General features: G+C 45.5%; 1 protein-coding gene and 1 long non-coding RNA gene across 5 annotated transcripts in view; both read right to left on the minus strand.

Moving 5' to 3' along the window:
• The window catches only part of LOC118573106 (ILK associated serine/threonine phosphatase), a 28,630-nt gene extending 14,600 nt beyond the window's left edge, over positions 1–14,030 (minus strand). The window contains exons 1-6 of one of the 4 annotated variants that reach the window (XM_036173189.1): positions 13,980–14,030; positions 13,661–13,740; positions 4,331–4,399; positions 3,810–3,866; positions 1,661–1,780; positions 142–268 (exon numbers count right to left, since the gene is read on the minus strand). In XM_036173189.1, coding sequence (XP_036029082.1) covers positions 142–268; positions 1,661–1,780; positions 3,810–3,866; positions 4,331–4,399; positions 13,661–13,740; positions 13,980–14,026 — 500 coding nt within the window. In that variant the 5' untranslated portion in view covers positions 14,027–14,030. Of the gene's footprint in view, positions 1–141; positions 269–1,660; positions 1,781–3,809; positions 3,867–4,183; positions 4,231–4,330; positions 4,400–13,069; positions 13,181–13,228; positions 13,404–13,660; positions 13,741–13,979 lie in introns of those variants that run through there. The other 3 variants (XM_036173190.1, XM_036173191.1, XM_036173192.1) reach the window with 3 other exon arrangements.
• Positions 14,031–16,833: 2,803 nt separating this feature from the next.
• Positions 16,834–20,034, minus strand: LOC118573171. The gene is made up of 3 exons (XR_004943594.1): positions 19,819–20,034; positions 19,468–19,588; positions 16,834–19,126 (listed from the first exon to the last, which is right to left on the minus strand). It is a non-coding gene; the product is annotated as an uncharacterized LOC118573171 (long non-coding RNA).
• Between the last annotated feature and the right edge of the window lie 6,430 nt (positions 20,035–26,464).

Below are 26,464 nucleotides of genomic sequence, written 5' to 3' on the forward strand. Positions count from 1 at the left end.
CCCATCTAGGATCCACTGATGCAAAAAGCAGGCCACTCATTACATCAGTCTTTCTTGGAGAACCACCTTCACACAGCCCAAAGCTCAGTAGAACAGAGGTGAGACATACGTCAACCAGGCTTGCTGGAATCAAGTACTCACATGAGGGATGACGGAGGCTTACATTCCTCAGTGATGTCATTCAGGATGACATGGGCATCCTGCATCTCCTCCCTCTCGCCCTTCCGCTCTGCCACATAGCCCTTCAGACCAAAGATCACCGAAGAGGCTGAGGAAAGAAAACAAAAAGCCAATACAAAACTGTGCCTCACCCTCGAGAAGCCCCAGCCCCAGAGCAAGTAAGAGGTACTATGGTGGCCTGACTGAGCAACATCAAGTTTCAAACAAGCAGTATCCCTCAAGGCATCTCCCTAGCTGTAAGTCAGAAGCCACAATCAGGGTTCTGCCAGAAAGCTGGGAGCTGTGGCAGCATGTGAAGTCCGTGGTGAGCACAGACGAGCTCCACCTAAGATGGTAAGAGTCAAGGAAGTGCTGCCTCATGCAGAGGCAGGACCAAGGACCAGGGAAAGAGATCCCTACGTGTAATTTAATCTGGTGACAATTCAATCAGGGCAAAAAGCTCCCATTTCTACAAAATTCAGATCAGTGGAGTTGCCAAGTACTCTGCTAGAGACCCTGAAAAATGTTTATTTGTATGTCCCAGGCTGCCAACAGTAGTAGCAGTCACTTTTATTCCAGCCGAGGAATCGAAGGAGCAAGGGGTCTGCTGTAGTATGGAATGGGTCCGTTTTAGATTCTGGCTAGTTCAAGTTCTCTGCTGACATCTGGAGCACTCACTTCTAGGAGAGATGCCTTTGGCCATGTCCCAGCACCACGGCAGCACTCACTGGGGTGACTTGTGGCAAATGACAGAGTGAAGGAAGTGAAAGTACAGCCACCTCTCAGTCAGTACAGGAAGTGAAAGTACAGCCATGTCCCAGTCAGTACAGGAAGTGAAAGTACAGCCACCTCTCAGTCAGTACAGGAAGTGAAAGTACAGCCATGTCCCAGTCAGTACAGGAAGTAAAAGTCTACAGCCATGTCCCAGTCAGTACAGGAAGTGAAAGTACAGCCACCTCTCAGTCAGTACAGGAAGTGAAAGTACAGCCATGTCCCAGTCAGTACAGGAAGTAAAAGTCTACAGCCATGTCTCAGTCAGTACAGGAAGTGAAAGTACGGCCATGTCCCAGTCAGTACAGGAAGTGAAAGTCTACAGCCATGTCCCAGTCAGTACAGGAAGTGAAAGTCTACAGCCATGGCTCAGTCAGTACAGGAAGTGAAAGTCTACAGCCATTTCTCTCAGTCAAAGCTAATCAAGAGTTTTAAAACAAAGACTGGTAGTCAGAAAGAATGGATAATCAAAAATCAGCCATTTCTGAAAAGGAAAAAAAGCACAGGTCCTTCTCAACTCAGAGGAACAATGTGGTTGGTTTCCTGTCAGGTCAGACAAGTACCTAAAAAGCAAAGGCAGTCTTAGAAATCATTTGCAAAGGGGGGGGGGGGGGTCAAGCCCACTTCTTAAACTCAGAGAAGTACTGCAGTTAGGAAGCCGAGACTGGTTTTGCTCTGGGATGTTTAAGGTATGAAATCTAATACATTTGTTTTCAAACTGTCTGAAAACCTTTACAAACTTTCTTTTCCACAAGCTCTTCACCGCCATTCTTCTCTTCCTCGGGAGTTTTCCTCTTTGCTCCTTTCCCTTCATTCTTCACTGCCTGGGAAACTGATGTGGCAAGAGAACCTAGAAATGAAGTAAAAGCCAGACAGAAATAGCTTTAGAATGCAGAAAGAGTCACTAGTGGACCAGGCGCCATCCAGTCAAGACCCAGAGACACCGAGGCATTTTAGGCAAGAACCAGCCTAAATACAGTGCCTAGGGCTAGGACTTATGGTTGAGGAGGTAGAAGACAGGGCACATCCAGGCTGAATGGAGAACCCGAGTGTCTCTGTCCCAGAGACTTCTCAGTAGCAGAACTTTGTATACAAACAAACTTTTAGCCTGTAGCATATTCATGATGTGTTACATTCACACACCCTTATGATCAATAGGGAAATTTCCAAAAGCTGTAAGCAAATTCATATATTCCTGAACAAATCCAAACAAGTAACAGGTTCCTAAAAGGCGCAATTCAAGTTAAAAGGCACAAAGTACTGCTGGAAATGTCCCTACCTCTGTCTGTACTCAAGCTATACCTAACTGCCCCAGCCGTGCTCATGTGTTTGGAATGCATAAATAAAGTTCAGCCACAGTTTCTTCACCCATAACATGGTGAGAGTATACATACCATCTCCAGGAACTGTGTGAATGTCGATAGGGATGAGATATATAAACCATCTATTGTGGTACCTGTTATGTCAAATATCTGTAAGGGTTCCTGAGGCCATTCACTCAACCTACTCTTTCCCAAATGAAGACTCAACTACTTGCAAGGGCATATTTCCACAATGGTATTACAAAATACACGACACCCTGCATAAAAGAGCAACTTAATAAGAAAATATAATGGGTGTTTACAAGAGTCTCCTCAATGTCTCTCCAACAGCATCATGCTGCTTACTTTTGAGTCCTAGTTTTCCTTTCTAATTTCAAAATAAAGTACATTGCAGAAACTGACCTCCAGCTGAATTCCATTTCATCACAGCACATGGTCTGTATATAAAAGACTCTTCACTAGAACTTACCTTATAGATTAGCACAGGGTCAATTCCCAAACATAGTTTCTGCCCACTTGAGAAGAATGAGCAGTCTTCCAAGAAATCCAAAATATTGGGCACCAAGAGTGCCCCATATGTAAATCAAGAGTGCTGTGCAGTCATTATTGTTTTCTGCCCCAAATAACTAAGAAATTAGTTATTCTTAAATTATCTTTAAATTAAACCTATAAAAACATTTGTTTTGCATACTAACCCTCATATAATTAAGAGCACTGAGTTCATTAGGGAAATTTTCAAGGCTGAATGATTTGAGCATGCTGTAATTTTTTGGTATGAATCAACAGCCCTGAAAACTTTGTGATTCTTATAAGACAATTAAATGCTTTTTTTCTGAGTAAGCCTATTGATTTCACAGGGATAAACCTATGAAACAAAAATCTATTTGGAAAAGTAGCAAGTGTTCTTTCTACTTGGTAACAAATGGAACTTTTAACTACAAAACCCAGGACCATCCACAGCCTCTCCCCAGTGCCCATCACAGCAACTCCAAGCAAGAAGCTCTCAACTAGCTGGAATAAGCAGTCTTTGGCTGTAACCTAACAGTATACTCATCATTCTTCCCTCTTCCCTAACAGGACACAAAAAGAACAGAACACTGTCATGTATCTGTGTCTGTGGGGAACACGAGGCATCATGAGGCAGACTGAAATTTTTGAAAAGGTTAACATCAAAGTTCAGAGTGAATTTCTGACCTTTTAAAATTATTATTGAGACATGAGCTCACTTTGTAGCCCAAGCTAGTGTGGAACTCAGGTTCTCTCTGCTCTAGCCTTTTGAATGCTGAGATTATAGGCAGGCATCTCCATGCCTGGATCTTAATTCTTAAAAGTCAGCCTAGCAGGTGAAGGCAAGGAAAGAAACAAATGGTGATGTGGTACTTACTGAAGTCTCAATCTCTGCCTCCACCTGAGGGTGCCTGTTCAGTTTTAATAAATAGACTTTGTCTGTATTGAATTTCAGTGTCATTCAAAATCCTGCTAAAACCTGTGGATACAGCTTACACAGTAGCAAAGGAAAGATTATCTCCATCCACACCTTGGAATCTGTTTGCCTACCTGGATCACCACTGCCAGCAGGTGGGAGATCATCAAAGAGTAAAGGTCCCCCAGATCCTGAAACACAGAAGAACCTAGAGTGAGTCCAAAATGAACAACCAGGCTTCAGTTCCAGAATCCATCCCACCAGGACACCTATGCAACAGGTTATTGAGACAAACTCAACACTTGTGTCAATCCGGTGCAACTCATTCTGCAGGGAATAATATCCGGAACCTACTTTAAAGTTGTATGATTTCAAAGAAAACAAAGTCTGTCTTAAAGAGCTGAATTTTACTTCAACTAGTAAAATACAGAGTTGAACCAGAGAAAACTGCTCATCGTGTTTATGCAGTACTTCTCAGGGTTAGCTACTGCAGGTCTTTCTGCCTTACCTGAGGCCATGGGTTCAAAACTTAAAGACAGCCAACACCTAAAACATCTGTGTGTTAAAAATGGGGGAAAGGGAGAAAGATTGAGACAACTACAATCCCAGGATGAGTAGACGTTGACACACACCTGGGAACGCCTGAAGACTGTACCTGAATCAGTACTGCTGGCCGGGGGCAGGTCCTCCAAGAGCATGGGTCCTTCCTGTGCTTCTTCTATCCCTAAAACAAAAAACCTGTTAGAGAGCAGATGGTCACCCAGGGAACACCATGCCCTCCCCTGCTTAGAGTCAGCTTGCTACGAGTCAGACTTTTAAACAGACATCTTTTAAAATCTCTTCTGGACAGCTATTTACTATGGAAGAGCCCCTGTTTCCAACAATCAGAGTCAACATAAAAACAACAAAATGATACCCTAACAAGTGCCAAATTTAAAAGGTATTTTTTGGGGGTGGGGTGGGAGAGGGAGACAGGGTCTTACCATATAGCCCTGGCCTGAAATTCTCAACATAGACCAAGCTAACCTCAAACTTATAAAGATCCTCCTGCCTCTGCATCCTGAGTACTGGGGTTAAAGGTGTGCATACGCCACCATGCCAGCCTCTTCTTCCCCTTCCCTGTCCCCAAGTACTAAGGACGGAATGCATGCTAAGTGTGTGCTCTACCACTAAACTACACATAATGTACCCATGTTCCTAAAATCTTCCCTTCAAAGAGAATCACTGAAAGTGGAAAAATGACTTTTGTACCTCAAGGTGGAGTTGAGAAGTGGAGGAAGCCTCCAAAGGTCCATGGACACTACTGAATGCTATACTGGTATGCAATGGGAAAGAACCTACTATAACTTAGTGTCACCAGCAATGTCAATCAATGGAGAAAAGAGGAGTTTCAGGATGTACAGGCCTCAGAAAAAAAGCTAAAGAATGTTTCTGGGTTTTTTTTTTTTTTTCAACCTAAGAATCTGAAGACCTTGGTCAGTCAGTATCAACTGCAGTCCAACTGTATTAAAAAGGGAACTTCCAAAGTAAGTCTTGTTTTCAACTGCACACTATTCTAAGTCAGCATAATGAAACCTTGTGCTACCCTCAGCCCCGGCCCACTGTGTATCCCTTCATCCAGGGAATCCTTGCTTTCCAAGCTGCCCGTCACTTAATCACTTGGAAGCCATTAGTGATTAGTTGCCATTGTGGTTATCAGACCATTTATAGGATTACACCATTTACGTTCAAGTAACTTTTATTTTATTTAAGAATGTCCTCAAAGCACACAGCTGTTGTTTTTTAAGACAAGGTTTCTCTGTGTAGCTTTGGAGCCTCTCCTGGAACTCACTCTGTAGACCAGGCTGTCCTCAAACACCTACCTGCCTCTGCCTCCCAAGTGCTGGGATTAAAGGTGTGTGCCAGCACTGCCCAGCTTTAAATTTTACATTTATTTAATTTTATGCGTATAAGTGTTTTGTCTGTATGTATGTCTGTGTACCATGTGCATGCCTGGTACCCAGAATCCAAAAGAGGGCATTGGATCCTCCGCAACTGGAGCTGCAGGTGATTACAAGCCATCGTGTAGGTGCTAGGAATGGAACCTGCATCCTCTCAAGAGCAAGAAGTGCTCTTAGTCACTGAGCAAATCTCTCCAGCTCTTAAAACACACTTCTTATGATATATTCTATTTGTTTTATTATTAGTTACTGTCAATCTCTTCCCAGGCTTAATTTAAAAATTCAACTTTATCACAATACCATGCACAGGGAACATAGAGTTTTTAGTATCTACATGGGTTCTCAGAATGTATGGCTGGGTATAGATGACCACTACACAGCATGTTTACCTCCTAAAGTGCCTTTTCAGAAGATTGGGTTCAACTCCTAGCACCTATGAACCTAATACTCAGATCTTTGTTCTACTGCTTATTTCTTAGACCACATGCAAAAACATCCTCATGTAAATCAGTTCACTTAGAAAAATTTATATTTAAGAGATTCGTCAGTATCATGATTTGGTCTCCATATAAAGATGAGATTGTGTGGTAGGTTGAAAGAAAATGGCCCCCAAAGGGAGTGGCACTAATAGGAGGTGTGGCCTTGTTGGAGTAGGTGTGGCCTTGTTGGAGTAGGTGTGGTCTTGCTGGAGGAAGTGTCACTGTGGAGGTGGGTTTTGAGGTTTCATATATGCCCAGTGAAACAGACCACTTCCTCTTGCCTGCAAGCCAAGATATAGGACACATGGCTCCTTCTCCAGCACCATGTCTGCCTGCAGGCCACCATGTTGGACTACAACTAACCCTAACTCTGAAAACGTAAGCCACTCCAATTAAATGTTTTTCCTTTATAAGAGTTGCCATCGGGTGGTGGTGGCTCACGCATTTAATCCCAGCACTTGGGAGGCTGAGGCAGGCAGATCTCTGTGAGTTCAAGGCCAGCCTGGGCTACAGAGTGAGTTCCAGGAAAGGAGCAAAGCTACACAGAGAAACCCTATCTCAAAAAACAAAACAAAACAAAACGGAAAAAAAAAAAAAGAGTTGCCATGGTCATGGTATCTCTTCTCAGCAATAGAAACCAGAAAATAGACAGATGGGTATCAATTCTCCTTTTTACCCTTTGTGTGTACATGTGTATGTGTGTGTGCTCAAGTGCCATTGTGTGTACATGGAGGCCAGAGGTGGATGCTGGCTGTCTTCTTTAATCTCTAAAGGGTCTTTTGAACCTAGAGCTTGTTTATTCTAGCTAGCCACTTGACTTCAGAAATCCTTCTCAGGTTGGGGATTTAGCTCAGTGGTAGAGCGCTTGCCTAGCAGGTGCAAGGCCCTGGGTTCGGTCCTCAGCTCCAAAACAACAAAACAAAACACAGAAACCCTCTGCCCACTCTACCTTTACATAGGCAGTGGGTCTGAACTATCTTCATGTTTACATGGCAAGCACTCCACCCACTGAACTGCCTCCCTGGCCCAACTCTCCTCTTTTAAAACAAAAAGTAGAATTTACCAGTTCCAAGGAAGGGATATCTTGGGGATATTTAGGTCAGAAGTACCTTAATATATACAAAAACCCTAAAGTGAACAAAATCTCTTTTGCTTTATTCCCATATTACACGTGAGAAAATACGCTCTGTCAAGATCCCCCCAACTGAGGAATCAAAAATTATTTCATTTTCTCAAGAGACATAAAACGTATGGAAACAGGAAGTAAAGCTGCCCCTTGCTTCTGGGACCATTCCAATACTCAAATCCAGGGATGGTCACTATCTTACCTAGATGTCCTTACCCAAACAACCCACCAACATTACCCTGTATACTTCAAACTGTCTCTAGACTATCTGAGTGCCCAATACATGGGTAAATACTGCAAAATGGCTCCTAGACTGTGTCACTTAAGTATAACTAGAAACCATGCACATGCTCAGTACAGCTTTAAAAAAAATTACAATTTGTGTTATGTTGAATTTACAACTACGGAACCCACAGACACAATGAACTACTCTAGCCCAAGAAGTAGAACACTAAAGAGTATTTACTCTATGTATTAATTCCTCTACCAAACTCCTAATATTCTATCAGCTCACTTCCAAAGGCCTAACAATCAAAATGTCCATTCCGCTGACACTCAAAACTGTATTGGGTTGAGGGCTGGTGTGATGACTCGGCAGTTGGAGTACTTGCTCTTGCAGAGGACCTGGGCTCAATTCCTAGCACTCATAAGGTGACTCACAACAAGTCATAACTCCAGCTCCAGGGGATCTAACACTGTCCTCTGACATCTGGGGAAACCAGACATACCTGGTGCACCTACATACAGGCAAAACACCCATACGCACAAATTTTTAAAAATGAGATAATCTAGGAAAACCACACTTCATTCAGTGGGCTAGGATACCAGCAGGCCAAGCGTCTTAAGGAGAGAAGCATGTATATTACAGCAAAGAGGCCAACCTAACAACCAATCCTTCTCCTCTAAGCATCATCTTTTCACTACCACTGTCCATCAGAGAAAGCTGTCTTTGCAGAAGTAACGTGTATTTTCAGTTCTTTCAGGCACTCCTCACAGACTTCCTGCCTCATGCCAGCCTGGTCCCCCTCTTCAGCCCTAACACTGAAAGTGTTCAAATTGCACCTTTAAAGAACAGTATGGTGTTCTTTTTCACTCTAGAATACCATCAAAGGTACTTCAATTAAACACAGTGAGATTACCTCACATTTTATTGCCCATAACTGAGATTAGTTGTAAAACACTCATTGCTTGTAATGCACTAAGGGTTCTAAATATTTTAAATCAATTGATACTGTTACTACTCAATGAAGAGGAAGCTGAGACACCAAGGCCAAATACCTGCTCCAAAGGAGTGGGCTGTGAGGCGTGGAGTGAAGACTCAAACCTAGCTGACTGATTCCCCAGTGCGGGCTCTTGCTGGGCACAGCCTTGGACTTTACAAAGACCAATCATACCTTACAGTTAGTTCTCCTACAACATAACCCCAGGCTAATCAGGATCTCTTTGGCCACCTTTCATATCACCTATATGCTCAAACACATGTGTATTTGGATCCTTTAAAATATACTCTAGTGGGCAGTGGTGGTGCATGCCTTTAATCCCAGCAGTTGGGAGGCAGAGGCAGGCGGATCTCTGTGAGTTCGAGGCCAGCCTCGTCTACAGAGCGAGATCCAGGACAGGCACCAAAACTACACAGAGAAACCTTGTCTCTAAAAACCAAAATAAAAAAATGTAAATTACAGGGTTGGGGATTTAGCTCAGTAGTAGAGCACCTGCCTGGCAAGCACAAGGCCCTGGGTTCGATCCTCAGCTCAATATATATCTATATCTATATATCTATCTATATCTATCTCTATTTCTCTCTATACACACACACACACACTCTGTAACTATAAACACATTTGAGCTTAGACAAAAGGCCAGGAAGAGACGTGGGTCATAAACACTATACTATGGAACTTTTCATTAGCCAAAACTTTGCACTGTTTTGAAAAGAAATCCAAAGTATGTGAGCTACAGTTGTCAGCTTCCACCAGACAACATGCAACTCTGATCCATAACACTAATAGAAAATGAACTATGCACCCTTCCAATCACAGCTAATATCACTCATCCCCCCCCATTATCTATATCCAGGAATTATGTTTACTGGATATTATATATTATGATGAGACTTTTTTGTTTTGTTTTTGATACAGCATCATACTATGTACTCAGACTGTCCTGGAATTTGCTATGTAATCCTATACCGGCCTGGCCTTGAATTCAGAGGTTTGCCTACCTCTGCCTTCCAAGTGCCGGGATTAAAGGCATGCACTAAGGGGTTATCTTTTTATTAATTCTGTGAATTTTTCAATCATTAGATATTAATATATTAATCCTTTATAATATATATTGTATTATTTTCTCACTTTAACTTTCTATGACTTGTATTTTATCTTACTTATACACTAAGCTCTAGAGTAATATGTCTTCTGACATTATTTCAACCTTTATTTTATATTTGTATTTCCAATATTTTTCAAATAAATACTCATGGAGGTGAGTACTGTACATGTCGGTGGCTGTGTGCACACATGTGCATGCAGTATGTATACAGTGTGTGTAAAGGCTAGAAGTCGATATCCAGGCTCTTCCTCAATTGCTTTATTATTATTATTACTACTACTACTATTGTTATTATTATTATAGGGTTTCTCTGTGCTGTCCTGGCTATCTTGGAACTCATTCTACAGACCAGGCTGGTCCCAAACTCATAGAGATCTGCCTGCCTCTGCTTCCGAGTGCTGAGATTACAGACATGTATCTTCACACTAGTCCTTAAAATACACACTTTGAAGTTAGCCTGTCAAATAATCCTTAACAATTAAACATCAGTTTTATTTGAAGTGCTGGGGATTGAACTCAAGACTTCTCATGCTAAATATGTGCTCTACCACTGAGCAATAGCCCCAGGCTGACAATCGGGTACCAGATCTGAACCCAGGACCTCACACATACTATGCTCTATCTCCACACTGACCATGAGTTTTAAATATACAGGTGTTAACAACCAAACAAGTGAACCCCACTCTACATAACTAAACAATCCATGTAAGCATTTTATGGATCTAAGAGAAAAGTTTCACTACTTATATAAATAAGCAACTTCCCTTTTAGCAAAAGATAGATCTTTTTTCTTTTAATTGATATGCTCAACTATCAAAATCTTTTAAGTCCTGGGATAAAGACTGCTAATTTAGTGCAATATCTGAAAACATGTAACAAATACTTACTACATGTTATACAGGCCACAAAAATTTAAGTCATGTGGATGTGCACATAAGAGTTGATACTAAAAAACCAAACCAAAAGAATTCAACAAAACATGACTGTTGTGCTGAGTGGTGGCATCATCTTCCTCCACACACTCCAAAATCATTGCAACTGGTTTTAAAGTGCTGTTACAATGCACATCTCACGGATGATAACTGGCCAACACCTGCAAAGCCCTGACTATGTGGTCCAACCTGGGCCATGGGTTCCATTAAACATACTGACACTTCTTAATCCATACACAATCTGCAGGAGGCATCACCTATTGTACATACAAGCCAATAGTTCCTGAAGGCAAAAGGGTAGTGCAAAGTCAGATCTGAAGGCACAGTTATGTTCCACTTTCTACACACTACATGAAAATGGCTAGATTTTTTTTTATTGATCCCAGTATTATTTTGGGAAACCTGTTACACTAATCCATCATGTATGAGGGTCAGTATGCAATTTAGCCTTGTCCTTCTGACTACTTAGCAACCCTCGATTTACTGAAACAAAGTATGATGTTGGAACAGGTCTTAGAATGGAGTCCTGTGAGAATTCTGAGTGCTTGTCAGAAAACACCAAGAAAACAAGACATGAGTCTTATGGCGTCAGTTCCTTCAAAACACAGAATTGTTCTTGGAATGTGTTTTCATGCTCCTCCCAGGTGTAATGACTAGGAATGATTTTACTTCAGATTTCTCATTATTGTTTGCTGCTATTACCCAATTAAATGTTTCTATGCCTTTATGGAAAACATATTTATGCCAAGTGCAGCTTGTCCTTGTGACTGTACACTTTACTCATGTGGCTCTTCTTAACCCTCAGAGTATAAATTGTCTGATGCTCTAAATAAAGTTGGCTACTGCATGAGACTTTAGTCTGCCTCATTTATTGGCTCAATTTCCCCAGGTCCCCCAGGTTACCAGCTAGACTGGTAAATAGTATGGTATGCAAATCAATTTTTAAACCATAAATCATATTAAACCATTTAAATCATATTCATGGAGCTAGAGACGATGGCTCAGCAGTTAAGAGCACTGACTGCTCTTTCAGAGGACCTAGGTTCAATTCCCAGCACAGAAATGGCAGCTCACACCTGTAACTCTATTCCAGGGGCTCCACTCCCTTCTGGGCCTCTGCAGGTACTAGGCACACAGGTGATGCAAATATACATGCAGGCAAAACACTTGTACACATTAAAACACCACAAAACAAAACTTTCTCGTTAGGGTGTTTTGTAGCTATTTTGTAGGTACTGTTGCTGTTTTTTGAAACAAAGTCTCACTATGTGGTCCAGACTGGTCTGAATTCAGGATCCTCCTGTCTGGGCTTCCGTGAGTGCTGGGGTTACAGATGTGTTACCCGGGCTAAGCTCATCTAGTCTGTTTTAATTGCTTGCTACAGTAACTTTGAATCTCAATTGTGCCAACCTATTCAGGATTTAGCCCTCAGCTTCCTGTCCTCCACAAATTCTGAAAGCCTGTCTTGTTTTAAAACTTGAAGAATACACTGTAACAGTGTCAGCGTCCTCCTGGAAGCAGAAAGCACTTCCCAAATGTACTCCTAGGGAGCAAAGGATCTTAAAATACCCCATTGCCTCTATACAAGCAGGTGAGCCTGGGCCCTCTGCACTCCATCTGCTAAATCCCAAATTTTAATAAGGAATTGTAAGGTTTTATGTCATGTCAAGAGAGCCTTGACATCGGGGAAGACTCAAATTAATTTTGGATCAAAAGCAATAGGGACTACAATGATGACAGATTTCCAGGCACACCTGGTAATCCAAATCTGCCCAAAGCACAGATACAGGTTATACTCCTGTGAAAGACGTAAGACTACCCGTATAAAGTCAGCTTCACTCAAAACTCTAACGGTGGTTATCTTCAAAAAGAATGGCAGGGTCAAATTCACAGCCTCAAGGTGTAGTTACTTAGAAGCTCCTGTGGTATCAGAGTGGTTGGTGGGAGCAAGTAACGGTACTATTACCAGAAGCAACTGCAAAAAGATGACACTACAAAGCATCTCGATAAAGTCTGGAGATGCGCAGGTGAGAAGCCAATACACAGGCCCTGAAGGGAACACAACAATACCGTCTCATGACCCGAAACCCCAGCACTCTCCCATGCTAGCCCGCCACGCTCCGGCAAGCTGGAGATCTGAGCCCTGGCCCCTTCTGGACGAACACAAGGTCTTCCTGTCTAGAATCTCTGCAACCATCGGGTTCTCCATCTCGGGAAGCCCTCACTAAAAGCCGCCTCTTGCCCCAGTCTCTCTCACTAGAATTCAGGTACCGTTCCACTGGCTACCTAGCGTTTCCCACGGTTTATAATCTCTTAAGATCAGAACTGAACGCTCTGAAGGCAAAGGTTGGTCCTCTCCACCTTCCTATTCTCTGCCAAAGCCGTTCCCAAAACGTGAGCTGCACACGCCTCCTCCCGAGCTGGTCGGCCACACCGCCCTGCATTGACCGTGCAAGTCCCGCACCGAGGGAACCGGAGTGGAAACTTGTTCTCTAAGTTCTCGGGGTTTCCGGCACGCAGTTAGGCCCGGGACCAGAGCCCCCGCCTGGGAGTCTTGCTGTGGCCAAATTAAACCCAGGGTGTCCCGACCTTTCGGCGCGGGGCTTCGTGCGTGGGCCACGAGAGGCCGGGACCCAGACCGCGCGGTCGCTCCGGCCCGGAGAGGCACAGGCCGAGGCTGAGGCGGCAGTGGCGCGAAGATGGCGGAGGCCGCGCACCCCGGCGCCGCCCTCTCCCCGCGCCGCTTACCGGCAGGCGGGCGCGGCGCGCGCTCGGGCTCCGGCAGGTCCCCGAACAGGTCCATGGCGGCGGGCGGTGGAGCGGAGGCTCCGCGCTACCCTGGGCGGCGGCGGCGGCGGCGGCGGCGCCGTCAGTCACCGCGCGAGACCCTGCCAATCGCGCGCCGCGCAGCCGCCGACCCAGAGTGCTAAGCGCGGGGGCGGGGTTGGGCTGCGCAAGCGCACAAGCGCTTCTGGCCTGGGCACCTGATCCCGTGACTTGATATGGCGTTTCCCGGGAGGAGCGGAGTAGTTTGGGGCCCAACCTGACGTCCAGACCGGCTTTTGGTCCCAAAGATGACCGTGGCAGTCATCTTTGCACTCGCGCGGTCTCGTGTGCTGTGACCAGGACGTCAGGAGCGGAACCCTGGAGGATGCCGGAAGAAGGGAGGCAGGGACGCACCTGTCCGCTGTTCCCAGTGTGATTGAGCAGGCAAAGCAGCAGCTGACCGACCGGGAGCAGGATGAATCTCCGATGTTCCACTGGGATAGAGACCAGAGAAGACAGTCCAAGCCACAAAAATATCAAACATCCCTCATCTCAGCCACCAAAACTGCTGCTGCTTCACCAATTACAAGTTTGTGTTTTCTAAGAAAGATCTAGTCATAGAATTACCTCTTCCTGACATGCAACCCACAAAAGACCTCACTTCCTTAAACATACCCTCAAATCAATTGTCTACACATCCAGATCCTACCAGTCTTTTCCCACAACCCCTTACCTGTGTTTCCCGGCTTGTGTGGACTCCCTTGGTGCAGCAGGCAACATAAGTCACATTGCTCCACTGCAAATCTGTTCCGGCTATTCTCTGGCTGTAATAGGTGGATCGCCAGCAGGCCTCCAGGCCGCTGTTTGAAGTCTTCACTGCTCTCAGACAGAACCACCTCCTCCACGACAGCTGCAGGATTTTGAAATAACAGCACTTTGTCTCTTGTCCTCACCTCTCACCCACTTCTCAGACCACCCCAACTTGACATCACCCACCATGTCTCCAAAGCAGCTCTGCTGGTGACTTCCACTCCTGCGAATGGTCATCATTCCACATGAATTCTGACAGAATTGTCACTTGACCTGTCTTTCCCATATGTGTATTAGATGTCTTTTCAGGTTTTCTTCTATTCACTGCTCCATCTCTCCTTGTTTACAGGCTCCACTTCTATCTGGCTGTTATTTGATGGAATTACCTTCTTTTGTAGAGACAAGAACTTGCTAGGTAGACCAGACTGGTCTTGAACTCACAATGCCTCTACATTCCCAGTGATAGGATTATAGGTCTGTGTCATCACTCCTGGCAATTGGAATTCTGACTTGATCTTAAGTTCTCTTTTCTCTTTCCCTTCATAATCTCATCCACACCAGACTTGAATTGCTACCCTTTTGGACACAACTTGTTCGTTTTCCTACTATCTTTAGATCTCTGGGCTCCAGTAATCCCTAGAATAATTTATGGGTGATCAGAGCACCTCAAGTCCCTGACAGATTCTATTTTCTCTATTCTGTATTTCCTTTTAGTCTGTTGCTTGGTCCAATATGCTTGGGCAGAAGAAAGGCATGCCAATGGGAGTATGTGGTAGAGTAGGTTCTTCACTTCAATGAACAAGCGGAGCGGAACATCTACAGGAAAGAGGGGGGGGGGATATAATCCCAAAGGACAAGCCCCCAGTGACCTATTCTCTCCAGTTTCCATTTTCCACCGTGCCACCCCCTGCCAAAGATCTCTTAAAAAGTTAAACCTGCCAAAGGGTTAAACCATTCACTAGGTCAGAGCCTCATGATCTAATTGCTTCAGAACGCGATGTGTTGTACTAATTTTGTGGACATCCCTTAATCTAATCAAGTTGACCCCCACTGTCAATCATCACAATGTCCATGTGCAGATATTTGTGTGCACTTAAGTTTTCTGCTTCTTTGCCCAAACAAGTGTGCATTTGTTGGATTACATAGTGAAAGTATATTGGGAGGAATTATCAGTGCATTCCAACATGGCTGTTGCATTTTACATTCCCACCATCAGGGAATGGGAGTGCCTGCTCCCCATATCCGTGCCATCTGTTCTCAGTATTCTGGATTTTAACCATTCTAACAGGTTAGTAAACTTTGAGTTAGTCAAACTCTAATTACGGAAAAGTGCATGAATCATAATTATAAAGCCGAGTGACTTTTACAAGCCAAACACAGCCATATAACAAAGATCCAGAAAAGAAAATTCAGAGCACTTTGCACACACAGAAGCCATTCCAGTCATGACCTCGGAAGGAGATCATGGTTAGCACTCTACCATGGAATTTGCCTGGCCTTGAACTGAATTGGTGGAATAATATGAGTTTGAGACCAGCCTGGTTACAAAGCGATTTTTAAGATGGCCAGAGCTGTTACACAGAGAAACCCTGTCTTGCACACTGCCACCACCTCCCAAAACAGGTTACAAGTACAACCATATTTAATGTGCAATCATGATGCTAAGCACAATCATGTCTCAAACCATCACTGTAGAAACACAAAGAATGGAGTCCTTTGAGAAAAACCCAAGAAAACAAGAGCCTTGTGAGCTCAGTTTCTTCAAAACAATTGTTCTTGGAATATAGTGTCATGCTCTTCCCAGGTGTAGTGGATAGGAATGAGTTTACTTCAGATTTCTCATTATTGCTTGCCTCTATGGAAAAAAAATTTTGCCAAGTGCAGCTTGTCCTTGTGATTGTATACTTTACACATTATTAATCAGAATTGTCTGATGTGCCGAATAAAGTTGGCTACTGCATGGGACTTTAGTATGCTTCTTTTATTGTCTCCACTCTCCTGGGGCCTGGGTCCCACCGCCTTAATTCCAAAACTGTCTTCATATTTTTCCTTTTCATGCTTTTGAGAATTTCAGATATGCATAGACTGTATTTTGGTTATATTCACACCCTACTCCCTGCAACCGCTCTGGATTACCTCCATTGATTTGAGACAGTTTTCCTATTCCTCTGCCTCTATGTGTTTGCCTTTTGGGCACTTCATGTAAGTGGAATCCTACACTATTCTGCATTTCATTTAGTGTTTTATTTCCCCCAAGAGTCATTCATGTGTACTTATGTCTGAACCTCATTCTCCTCCATGAATAATGTCCCATTGTAATTGACTGATCATGTTTGCTTTTATCTTTGAGGGTTCACCTGTTGAGAGTTCACACCCAAGTTGCTCCCACCTTTGGGATGCTGTCAGTTCTGCTTGTGGACACAGCTGTTGCATTGTTACAGCTCTCATATGCCTAAGATTGCCACACAGGGTCACATGGTAATTCTGTGTACTGAGAAACCACTACATTTCCCACAATAGCTGTCCTGGTTTACACTTCTAGCCACAAATGACTGTTTTCCAGTGCTCGGGCTGACCTATGTGGAGTGGCTAGGTCTTACACAGAATGGTATTGTGTTCATATAGGTAATATCAACTTTGTTGTACGCATGCAGAACAGATTTTCATCTTTACAGGCTGGCCTATTGGGGAGCTGGCCAGGTCCCAGGTGAGTTCCTTCCAGTCTACTGAGTCTATGACCAGGGTGATTCTGGTTCAAATATCCAAAAGAGCAGGGGGACAAAGGCAGAAAAGAATTTTACTGAGCAAGAGGAGGTACAGAAGGTCTTCTTATGCTCCAGTTTTTCATTTTATCAAGCACAGGGCAAGGTGGGGGCTGAGATTCATAAAGAGCTATCAGCCCAGGGTAGGTGTAACAAGGCAACAGTGGATACTGTTTCTCATGTGTAACAACCCAGGTTCCATCCCAGTACAAACAGTCCTTCATAGATTGAGGTTTATTACTTCTACAAGCAGTCAAGGGTGCCAGCTCTGCCTGGACCTGGAGGTGGGAAACGTCAGAGATTGCCATGGTATGATGGAACACTGTGTTGCAGAACCAACGGCTCATTAAAGCTTTAGAGAACAGGGACGGGAGAGAGAGTACCTGATCTTGTCTAGGAGTGTTGAGCACTAGCAGAGCTGTGCTCAAGCCTTATCTGTGTGGCCCGTGGATACAGACAAGGGCACCACAGCAGACTTCTCCCCCATGCTTACCCGTCATTTCTCCCAGTCTATTCCTAAGGGACCTCTGAAGTATCAACTGAGGACCTAAGCCTCTTCCTTGAGGGACAGCCTAGCAACCCAGCTTTAGAAGCTCTGTCACCCAAACAGGGAAATTCAAGGAAATTAGCTGCCCTGGAAAGGGGTCAACAGAGAGCGGAGACAGCTCTAACAAGCATGTGCTTGCTTCCATACGCATATACCAGGATGTACCAGGACTTTAAAAGGTCAGACACTAGTACACAGGATACTGAACTCAGTATTGTGTCCAAGACAGTTGAGGGAATTTGGTATCATCACAAGTTGTGGAGATGAACCATGAGGTGGCCCTCAACATCTCCCTTCCTTGTGTATGTACCCCAGTATAGACCTGCTCCCTTTTTAAGTATGAGCTTGAACTCCTACAAAGAGCAAAACATCCCAGAATTTCCTTTATGAAGTCAGATGGATGACAAAGAGGAAACTTCCTCATTTGTTCTCTCTTGCTTTGGTCAGGTGGGAGGCACCTGTCACATTGGGAGGTGCACTGTGGATAACCCCATGCTAAGGGCTAAGTGAGACCTCCAGCCAAAAAGCAGAAAATGAGGCCCTTTGGCATTTTGTTGGAGAGGAACTGAATCTTGCCAACTGTACTTCATGTGAGTGACAGCATCTCCTCTCGGCTGGGCTTTCACATGAGACCACAGCCTGAGCACACGCAGCTGTGGCCTGTGAGACACCACCAGGCAGAGATCCCAATAACCCTTCAGGTATTAAATATACAAACTGCTAAATTGTGGGGTAGTTTGTTACACAGCAACAGACAGTGCTGGCAGATTTTCTTACAAAGAGTGAACCCCTGAGGGGATACAAGCACCCCACCCCACCCTTGCTTTGGTACTGCCCCTGGCACCCCCACCAAGGGACAGCAGGGAGTGTGGCTGGATGGGATGGAGTCTGCCTACCCCTCCAGCTCTGAGGAAGCTGCTACCAGGAAGCCTTATAGGATCAAGATGCAGTATGCACACGCTCTGCACCTAGCAGGAAAGGAGGAAAAGAGCCAGTGGGAGCACAGAAGACAACTTAGCTGAGCCCTACTGGCACAGCCCAACCCCTCCAAGGAGAAGCTTTATGCTACCCTTCCCACATCCCCATTTCCCTCCCATGTTGGGGGATCTCAGGGATCAAATTACTATAGGAATTTTCTGTGGAAATCAGACCACTGGGTTCTGAAAGGCAAACCCAGTCCTCTGTCCTCCATGTCCTGCAGGGTTCAGGGGCTACCTCCTTCAGGCAGCCTTCCTCAGGGCCTGCCAGTTGGAGGACATCTCAGCTTTTACTCCACTCTCACCATGCTTATTAACTCTCTGTCCTGGCCTTGTGTCTGACACACTGATGCTTGGGAAGTATCATCCCCTTTGAAATTACATTCATAAGGCAGAGGCTGTGACCCCCCAGGGCTAGGCTGAATTTCCTGCTGAAACTCCTCCTGGTTACCAAGGGACACAGGCTATCTCTAGTGATTTGTTCACAGCATCTCTAAGTCGGATGCACAGACTCCAGTCTTCTCCTCCCAGGTTAGGACTGACCGGGGCCCAACAAGACCCACATCTTGTCTGCTCTTGCAGAGCCCAGGGACAGCCAGGCCTCCAAAAGAGCCCCCAGGAACCAGAGCACTGGTGCAGATGGGTCTTGAGCCAAGGCAAAGCTACAGGAGAAAGAGCAAAGGTCCGGTGCTGGCAGGACCTGCGGGGTTTTCTGTACGAGGCACCAGCTGGTGGCCAGGATCTTCTGGAAGTCTCAGATTTCGAGTTCCCACCACATCCTTAGCTAGAAAACAAAGAGGAGTTTGGGCTCAAGGCCAGCCCCGAAGCTTTTACGTTCCATCCCACAGGCAACAGTATTTCTCTCTCCCTCCTTTGTCCGGCATCCTCCATGTCCCTCTGTAAGAGCACTGCCCAGGACTGGCTCTCAGCTCTGTGGACTGGGTGGCTCCTCCTCAACTACCAGTTAAGATGAGCAGAAACTGTCAGGGAGCACGGGGGGGGGGGGGGGGGCGTGAGGGGGGAACTGGGGGGGGGGTGTTTTTGTGGGGCAGAACAGGAAGGAAGGGCATTTGGCCTCCCATTCCCAGGTTTTTTAGCTTGGCCCTCCTCCTGCAGAGCACTCACCTTGGTGAGGGTGGACACGCTCCTGTGGGCGTCCTGCTTCTCTGGGCAGGATGTCCACTGCCTCCCTCAGCATGGTGAATACAGCAGCTAAGGCGCTGCCCAGTAAGTCGCAGCTCAGATCCTGCAATGGAAGGCCAAGGGGAAGTTACCTGCACTAAGCTTCTGGTTCCCCCACTGCGGGGTGGGGGTGGGGGGTTCGTGGGGAGGAGGATAGAGGGAGCTGGCTTGCTCTGGAGGGGGGCCAGGGTTGGGGAGGCTTGAGAATAAGCTTCCTAGGTAGGGGAATAGGAAAGAAAGCTGGAGCGTCCAGTGTGGAGGTCTACGGGGAAGGTTCACCGTGTGGCTACAAACCTAGGCAGCTACAGGCACCGCTAAGATGGGGGCTGGACCTGGAGAGGAGAGAGGCACTAGCCACGGTGGCCAGGGGACGCGATGCTGCGCGTCCGGCCTCGGGGCTAGCCTGATCCCTCGGCGGCTCAGCAGGACAGACACGGCCGCTCCCTCGGCCCGGCTCCGTTGGCACCGTTGGCGTCGTTGGCGTCGTTGGCACCGTTGGCACCTGCTCGCGCACAGGCCTCTGGGAGCGCGCGTGGGATTGCCTCTCCCAGGAGGCCCGGCGGCAGCCCTAGGGCGGGGCCTCCAGCCTAGTGAGTCTGAAGGCGGGGTTCAGCTCTCCTTGGCGGTGGCGCTGCCGCCCCTCCATTCTCCAGTTCCTCCGGGTTCCCAAAGGAGCCGCTAACTCACAGAAATCCGCCTGCCTCTGTCTCCCAAGTGCTGGGATTAAAGGAGCGCGCCACCACTGAACTATCTCTTCAGCTTCTTAAGATTTTTTTTGTTTATTTGTATTGTTTTTGAGACAGGGTCTCTCTATTTAGTCCAAGATGTCCTAGAACTCTGTGTAGTACAAGCTGGCCTTGAACTCACAGAATCCCCTTGCCTCTCCCTCTCCAGTGCTGGAATTAAAGACGTGTGCCACTACTAGGGTGCTAGATACTCAATGGTCACCAAGGTTAGAGCCAAGCCAGAGGCAGAAGATCCTGGTGGGAGGCATGGTCACTAGATGGGTCCCTTGTTGCTTGCGTATGTAGCTTGTGTTTGTTGAGGTATGTTGGAGACCATCCTTTACTGAGCTGCCTAGAGCCTGGACTTAAAGACCCTTCTGAGGCTTGTTTTGTCCTTGCAAACTTTTTGGCCCCTGCTCCTCCTGATTGGTGGAAGCTGCCTGTTCCCAGGATGTTGCTGGTCACAGCCAGGTACGCATCTGCTTTCAGCATGTGCTGGTATCAGGTGTCTGAGCAGAAGTGTCTCCATCTTGTGAACCACTCCATCTTATGTTCTTATTTTTATTCTAAGTGCTCACCACAGACAGCTGCTATGGAAACAGCCTCCTCTGGGGATCTCGACAGTGCTGTCAGTGAAGGAGTGGAACAGTCTTTGCTTCAGAAATGCAGTGACAGATGCAGGGGGGACAATTTCAGGGAAGTTTGCTTCTCTGAGGCCAGAGAAGCCAAGGCCAGCAAGGGACATCATGTCCAGGAATTTTCATTTACTCTTCTTCCGGGTGGCAACAGAAGGAACAATCCAGAAAGGGGAAACAATGCTGTGCAGAGAGCACATATAAGAGGGGACAAGACCCTGTGTCCCTGTGAGAAGTCGGTACCACAGTTCTTCGGTATGGAAGGAAGAGTACTTGAACCAAGATGTGGGTGGATGTGGTAGGCAGAGTATGCTCTCACCCACATCCCCAGAACTCATGAATCTGCTACTTTACATGGCAAAGCTTGGGGCTGTATCCTGGTTGTAGAGCACTCACCCGGCATGCCCAGGCTCCAGGGTCCCAACTCTAGCTGTAGCCTGATCATACAGCACTCACCTGACATGCCCAAGTCCCAGGATTCTGTCTCTATCACTGGGAACAAAAAAGAAAAAGCAACTGTGTAGATGTGACTACTGAAGGGACAGCCCGAGCCAGGCTAACACAGACCCAAGCATGGCTAGCCTGGCTCTGGCAGGCCTTGCCCTTCTCTCCCATTACCTCAGCCTTGCTACATTCCTAAAGGTAGCCACCAAGGCCTATTCCCTTATTTAGCCACTTCCTCCTCCTGAGGCTGACCACCAAGGTCCAGTTATCAAAGTATTGGAATCCATCAATCAGAAGCCCCCTTTTGGCTACCTTAATTAACATGCCCAATTAAAATTAATCAACTCATCCTAACACTGGTTTCCCCTTTTACCTTTATAAACTGCCATTTGCCTGTGTGTCATCTGTCTCCTCTCTATCCAGAGGCTGTCCTTTGTCTTCCAGGACAAATACCCCGCCCCCTCTCCCTTGTTCCCATCCCCTTCTCCCTCATCCTCTGTCTCCTGTCTTTGTCTCTTATCCCTGCCCTCTGTCCCTCTGAGACAAATAAATCTTCTTTTTGTTGAGAACTTGGTCTTGGGGGGGGGGTCCCTACAATTATGGATTAAGTTAAATATTAAAAATGAGGGAGATTATCCAGATCATCCCAAGGCATTTACAAGAGTTCTTGAAAAGGAGAAAGAAAAAAAAAAAAAAAGAAAAGTAGAAAGAAGTGGAGAATCAGAAGGGTCAATGATGAAGGTCAGATAGTGTCATGAGGTATCCACCAGGGAAACCAGTCAGATGTGGGTTTAGGCAAATAGAAAGTCTTTATTGGGTTGAGAGATGGCTCAGAGGTTAAGAGCACTGGACGCTCTTCCAGAAGACCTGGGTTCAATTCCCAGCACCCACAAGGCAGTCCACAACTCTCTGTAACTCCAGTTCCGTGGGTCTGATACCCTCACACAGACATATGTGCACATAAAATAAATAAATAAAAGAAAGTCTTTATTAGCTGGCTGGTGACTACACTGGAATCCCCAACACTCAGTGGGGGTTTTGTCAGAGAGAGTTTTTAAAAAAAAAAAAATGTGCATTGGAGTTTTGCCTGCATGTATGTCTGTGTGAGGATGCCACACCGCCTGGAACTAGAGTTACAGACAGTTGTAAACTGCCATGTGAGTACTGGGAATTGAACCTGGGTCCTTTGGAAGAACAGGCAGAGTGGCCAGTCTCTAAACTGCTGAGCCATCTCTCCAGCTTGGTCAGAAAGAGCTTTTAACTGCCAAACGTTTCTTACCTCTATTGCAGAGAAGCGGTCCAATTTTCTCTTGGTGATCTAGATTAATCGGTCCTCCTAACACTGCTATTCCTTTCTTAGCCTGTTAGCTTTGGGGCATCAGAAGCCCAAAGTAGCCAGGGAAAGTCTGAGCTTTCAGTTTAGTGAAATGTTTGGTGTGGCTTCTGGCAGGATGGCTCCTTCACCCAGAATCAAAACTTCTAGGCCAGCAGAACTTAAGGTTGTGGGCACAGGAAGCAAACATTTTCTGAGTGGATTACTAGAGTGAGTGTGAGTGGACCCATGGATCCCGGCTAAGGGAGAAACTGTACCATATATTGACAATGATTCAAAGCATATATTGCCTTCTGGAGAACCCTGCCCTAGTCCTCCAGGCTGCTGCCACCTAACTGGTGCTGAAACTGTGCCTTGAAAAGGCCATTCTATCCTTCTATCGGGCCAGCTACTTCACAAAGGTGGGGAACATGGTAAGACCAGTGGATTCTATGATTGTGGACCCACTGTCACACTTCTCTGGTCAGAAGCAATACTGTGTGGAATACCATGATGGTAGATAAGACATTCTCTAAGCCCACGGATAGAAGTCTTGGCAGGAGTGTTATGTGTAGGAAAAGCAAATCAATAACCAGAATAACTTTCTACTCCAGTAAGAACAAAGTGTTGTCCTTTCCACAGAGATAGTAGTCCAGTGCAGTCAATTTGCCACCAGGTCACTGGCAGGTCACCCCAGGGAATGGTGACATATCACTGGTCTCTGCTGTTGGAAGATCTGGCACTCAGTGGCAGCTTTAGACAGGTCAACCTTGGTGAGTGACAGTCCATGTTGTCAGGTAGATGCATAACTGTCATCTCTGCCATCATGGCCACTTTGTTCAAGGGCCCATTAGGCAATGACAAGAATGGCTGGGGAAAGGGGCTGGCTGTCTCCAGATCATCCTATCTACTTGATTATTGAAATCTGCCACTTCTAACTAAGATATAACACAGGGCTGGGGAGCTAATATATCCTTGATGTAAATTGTAAAGGTATATTGCTGGCCTTGCCAACTGAAAGCAAATGGCTTCTAGTGGTCTTTTCTTTAAAAAAAAAAATAATTTATTTAACTTTATTTTATGTGCATTGGTGTAAAGGTATTAGATCCCCTGGAACTGGAGTTACAGACAGTTGTGAGCTGCCATGTGGGTGCTGGGAATTGAACCCGGGTCCTCTGGAAGAGCAGCCAGTGCTCCTAAGCCCTGAGCCAGTGCTCCTAAGCCCTGAGCCATCTCTCCAGCCCCTCTAGTGGTCCTTATACACAGGCACCAAGGAAAAGGCTTTTTCTAGATCAGTAGATACATACCATGTACCAGGAGGTGTGTTAATCTGCTCAAGTCGGGACACAGCTGGTACAGCAGCTGCAATTGAAGTCACTACTTGATTGAGTTTTTGATGGTCAGCTGCCTTTCTTCATGATCCCTCTGTCTTCTGCACTGGCCAGACAGGAGAGCTAAAGAGAGATGGTGGAACCCGCCACCCCTGCATCTCTGTTTGGTTTGGTTTGGTTGTTTTTGTTTTCAAGACAGGGTTTCTCGGTGTTGCTCTGGCTGTCCTGGAATTCAATCTGTAGACCAGGCTGGTCTTGAACTCAGAGATCCATCTGCCTCTGCCTCCTGAGGGCTGGGACTAAAGGCCTGTGCCACCACTGCCTGGCTTAGCCCTGCATTTTCAAGTTCTTGATGGTAGCATTAATTCCTGCAGTTCCTCCAGGGAAGCAATACTATTTTTGATTCATCATTTTCCTTGGCAACTCTCTTTAGGCCTTTCCAACCACAATAGCCCTTACTCCACAGGTCAGAGAACCAATGTGAGAATTCGGTCAACTTCTATTTATCTCTCCCAATTGTACATTCTGGTTTTGGGGAAATAACCACAAGATTAGTTCGGGGACCCACTGGACCTACTGTGGGTCAGATTTCAGTCAAAATGCCTTTAATCACCTGACATAAGCCCCTTCTTAACTGGAGGGCCAAAATGTCTCTTGGTATCTCCCAGAATCAGTGTCAATTTAGTACCTACTGGTAGCACCAATAGACCCCAAAAAGTCTGGTTGTTTTCTTTCCCCTCATGTACAGTTACCCTTGTTTTTTTGTTTTTTGTTTTTTTTAAGTGGCAGGTCCCTCTGGGGAAGGACTGGAGAAAGGCCAGGAGTAAAACTTTTTAGGTCCTTCCTTGGGGGAACCTGGCCGTCCCTTCATTCGAGGGGTTCTGGGTCTGCAAACGGGCTCAAGTCTGAAAATGGGTTCACAGACCAAGATTGCCTTTTGTTATGATCCAATGGAGCCTTTCTTTCATTTGTTTGAAAATTTTTATAGATTAAACAAAATATAGCAGGCTTCTTATCCATTTCATGCCTGGAAACACCATGGTTGATTAGCCAGTACCAAAGGTCCATATGAATCATGCTACCATAAAAACCTGTGCTGATCAGGTCAGGCTACTATGGACATTGCTTTGTCTGTGCTGCCCATTCTGATAAGTACAATGCCCTTGCCTTTGGCGTTCAGTGCTACCACCTGGCCCCTGCTGCTTCGGGGCATTAAACCCACTGCATTTAGTCCCTCCAGCTGAGCAGCAGCATCTCCAACCCTAAGGTCTGGCTTAAGGAAAAGGGTGACATCAAAGATCTCCAAGTGTGTGGTGTCTCTCTTCTTGTTTTGTGTTTGATGTGATTAGTGAAGGATTAGATTAGGTCTTCTGGGCCTTCCCATTGTGGGGGATCAGGTTTTACACAGTGCAGCTACTCTAGCATTGCAATTTCCCTTCACCTTAAAATCAGGCTGGAGAGATGGCTCAGTGGTTAAGAGCACTAGCTGCTCTTCCAGAGGTCCCAGGTTCAGTTCCCAGCACCCACATGACAGCGCACAACTATCTCTAACTCCTGTTCCAGGGGATCTGACACCTTTACATCAACACATAAAAATAGTTTTAAAAAATCATTTTATGAACACCAAGCCAAGAGCAGCAGGCATCTCCAACCTCTATTCAGTAGGCCATCTTCTGACAAATGCTTCGGCCATCTATTTAAACAAAATTTTGATACCTTTTTTAACTGGGCAAAATTCCATACTAAAAATAGGATTGCCATTCAGTGGGTCCATATCAATAAGCTCAGCTTGATCTAGCTTTTAATGTTCTCTCTACCATTATCCCATACCCTTAAAGTCCATTTATTGTGGAATATTACTTTAACTAAGCAAAGATGTGTTACATCTGTTTATACTGCAGAACATTATTTTAACTCTGTAAAGATGTGTTACATTTGTTTCTGCTGCCTTTGTTAAGGATATAAAGGTGTTACTTTCGTTTATGCTGCATTTGTTTAACTATGTAAAGATGTGTTACATTTGTTTCACCTTGCCTGCCTAAGGAACCTGATTGGTCTAATGAAGAGCTGGATGGCCAATAGCTAGGCAGGAGATGCTAGAAGTTGATTAATCTTATCACAGAACTCATTCCTTTCCTTGGTCAATTTATCCAAAGATGCTAGGAGCAACCAACCAGCATCACCATTTTTCTTATTTTTCTGCAAATTGTCAAAATTTTATGTACAGACTCACCAAATCTGTTGCCTCTCATAATTGGTCAGTCAAGAAAATCAAATACATTTGTCTTTTTAAGTTTGTAAAATAGTTTACACCATGGGCTAAGAGAGGCGTCAGTAACTATAGGTGTTGGCAAATTGGAAAGCCTGTTCCAGATACTTAAAGATTCATCCTTATACTTCTGTTGCTCTAGAACCACTTCTGGTACCAAAATCTGTATTAATCAGGGCTCTCTAGAGGAACAGAACTTAAAGGATGAATCTATAGTTATATAA

This window comes from Onychomys torridus, chromosome 23, assembly GCF_903995425.1.
Source record: "Onychomys torridus chromosome 23, mOncTor1.1, whole genome shotgun sequence".
Taxonomy (NCBI): domain Eukaryota; kingdom Metazoa; phylum Chordata; class Mammalia; order Rodentia; family Cricetidae; genus Onychomys; species Onychomys torridus.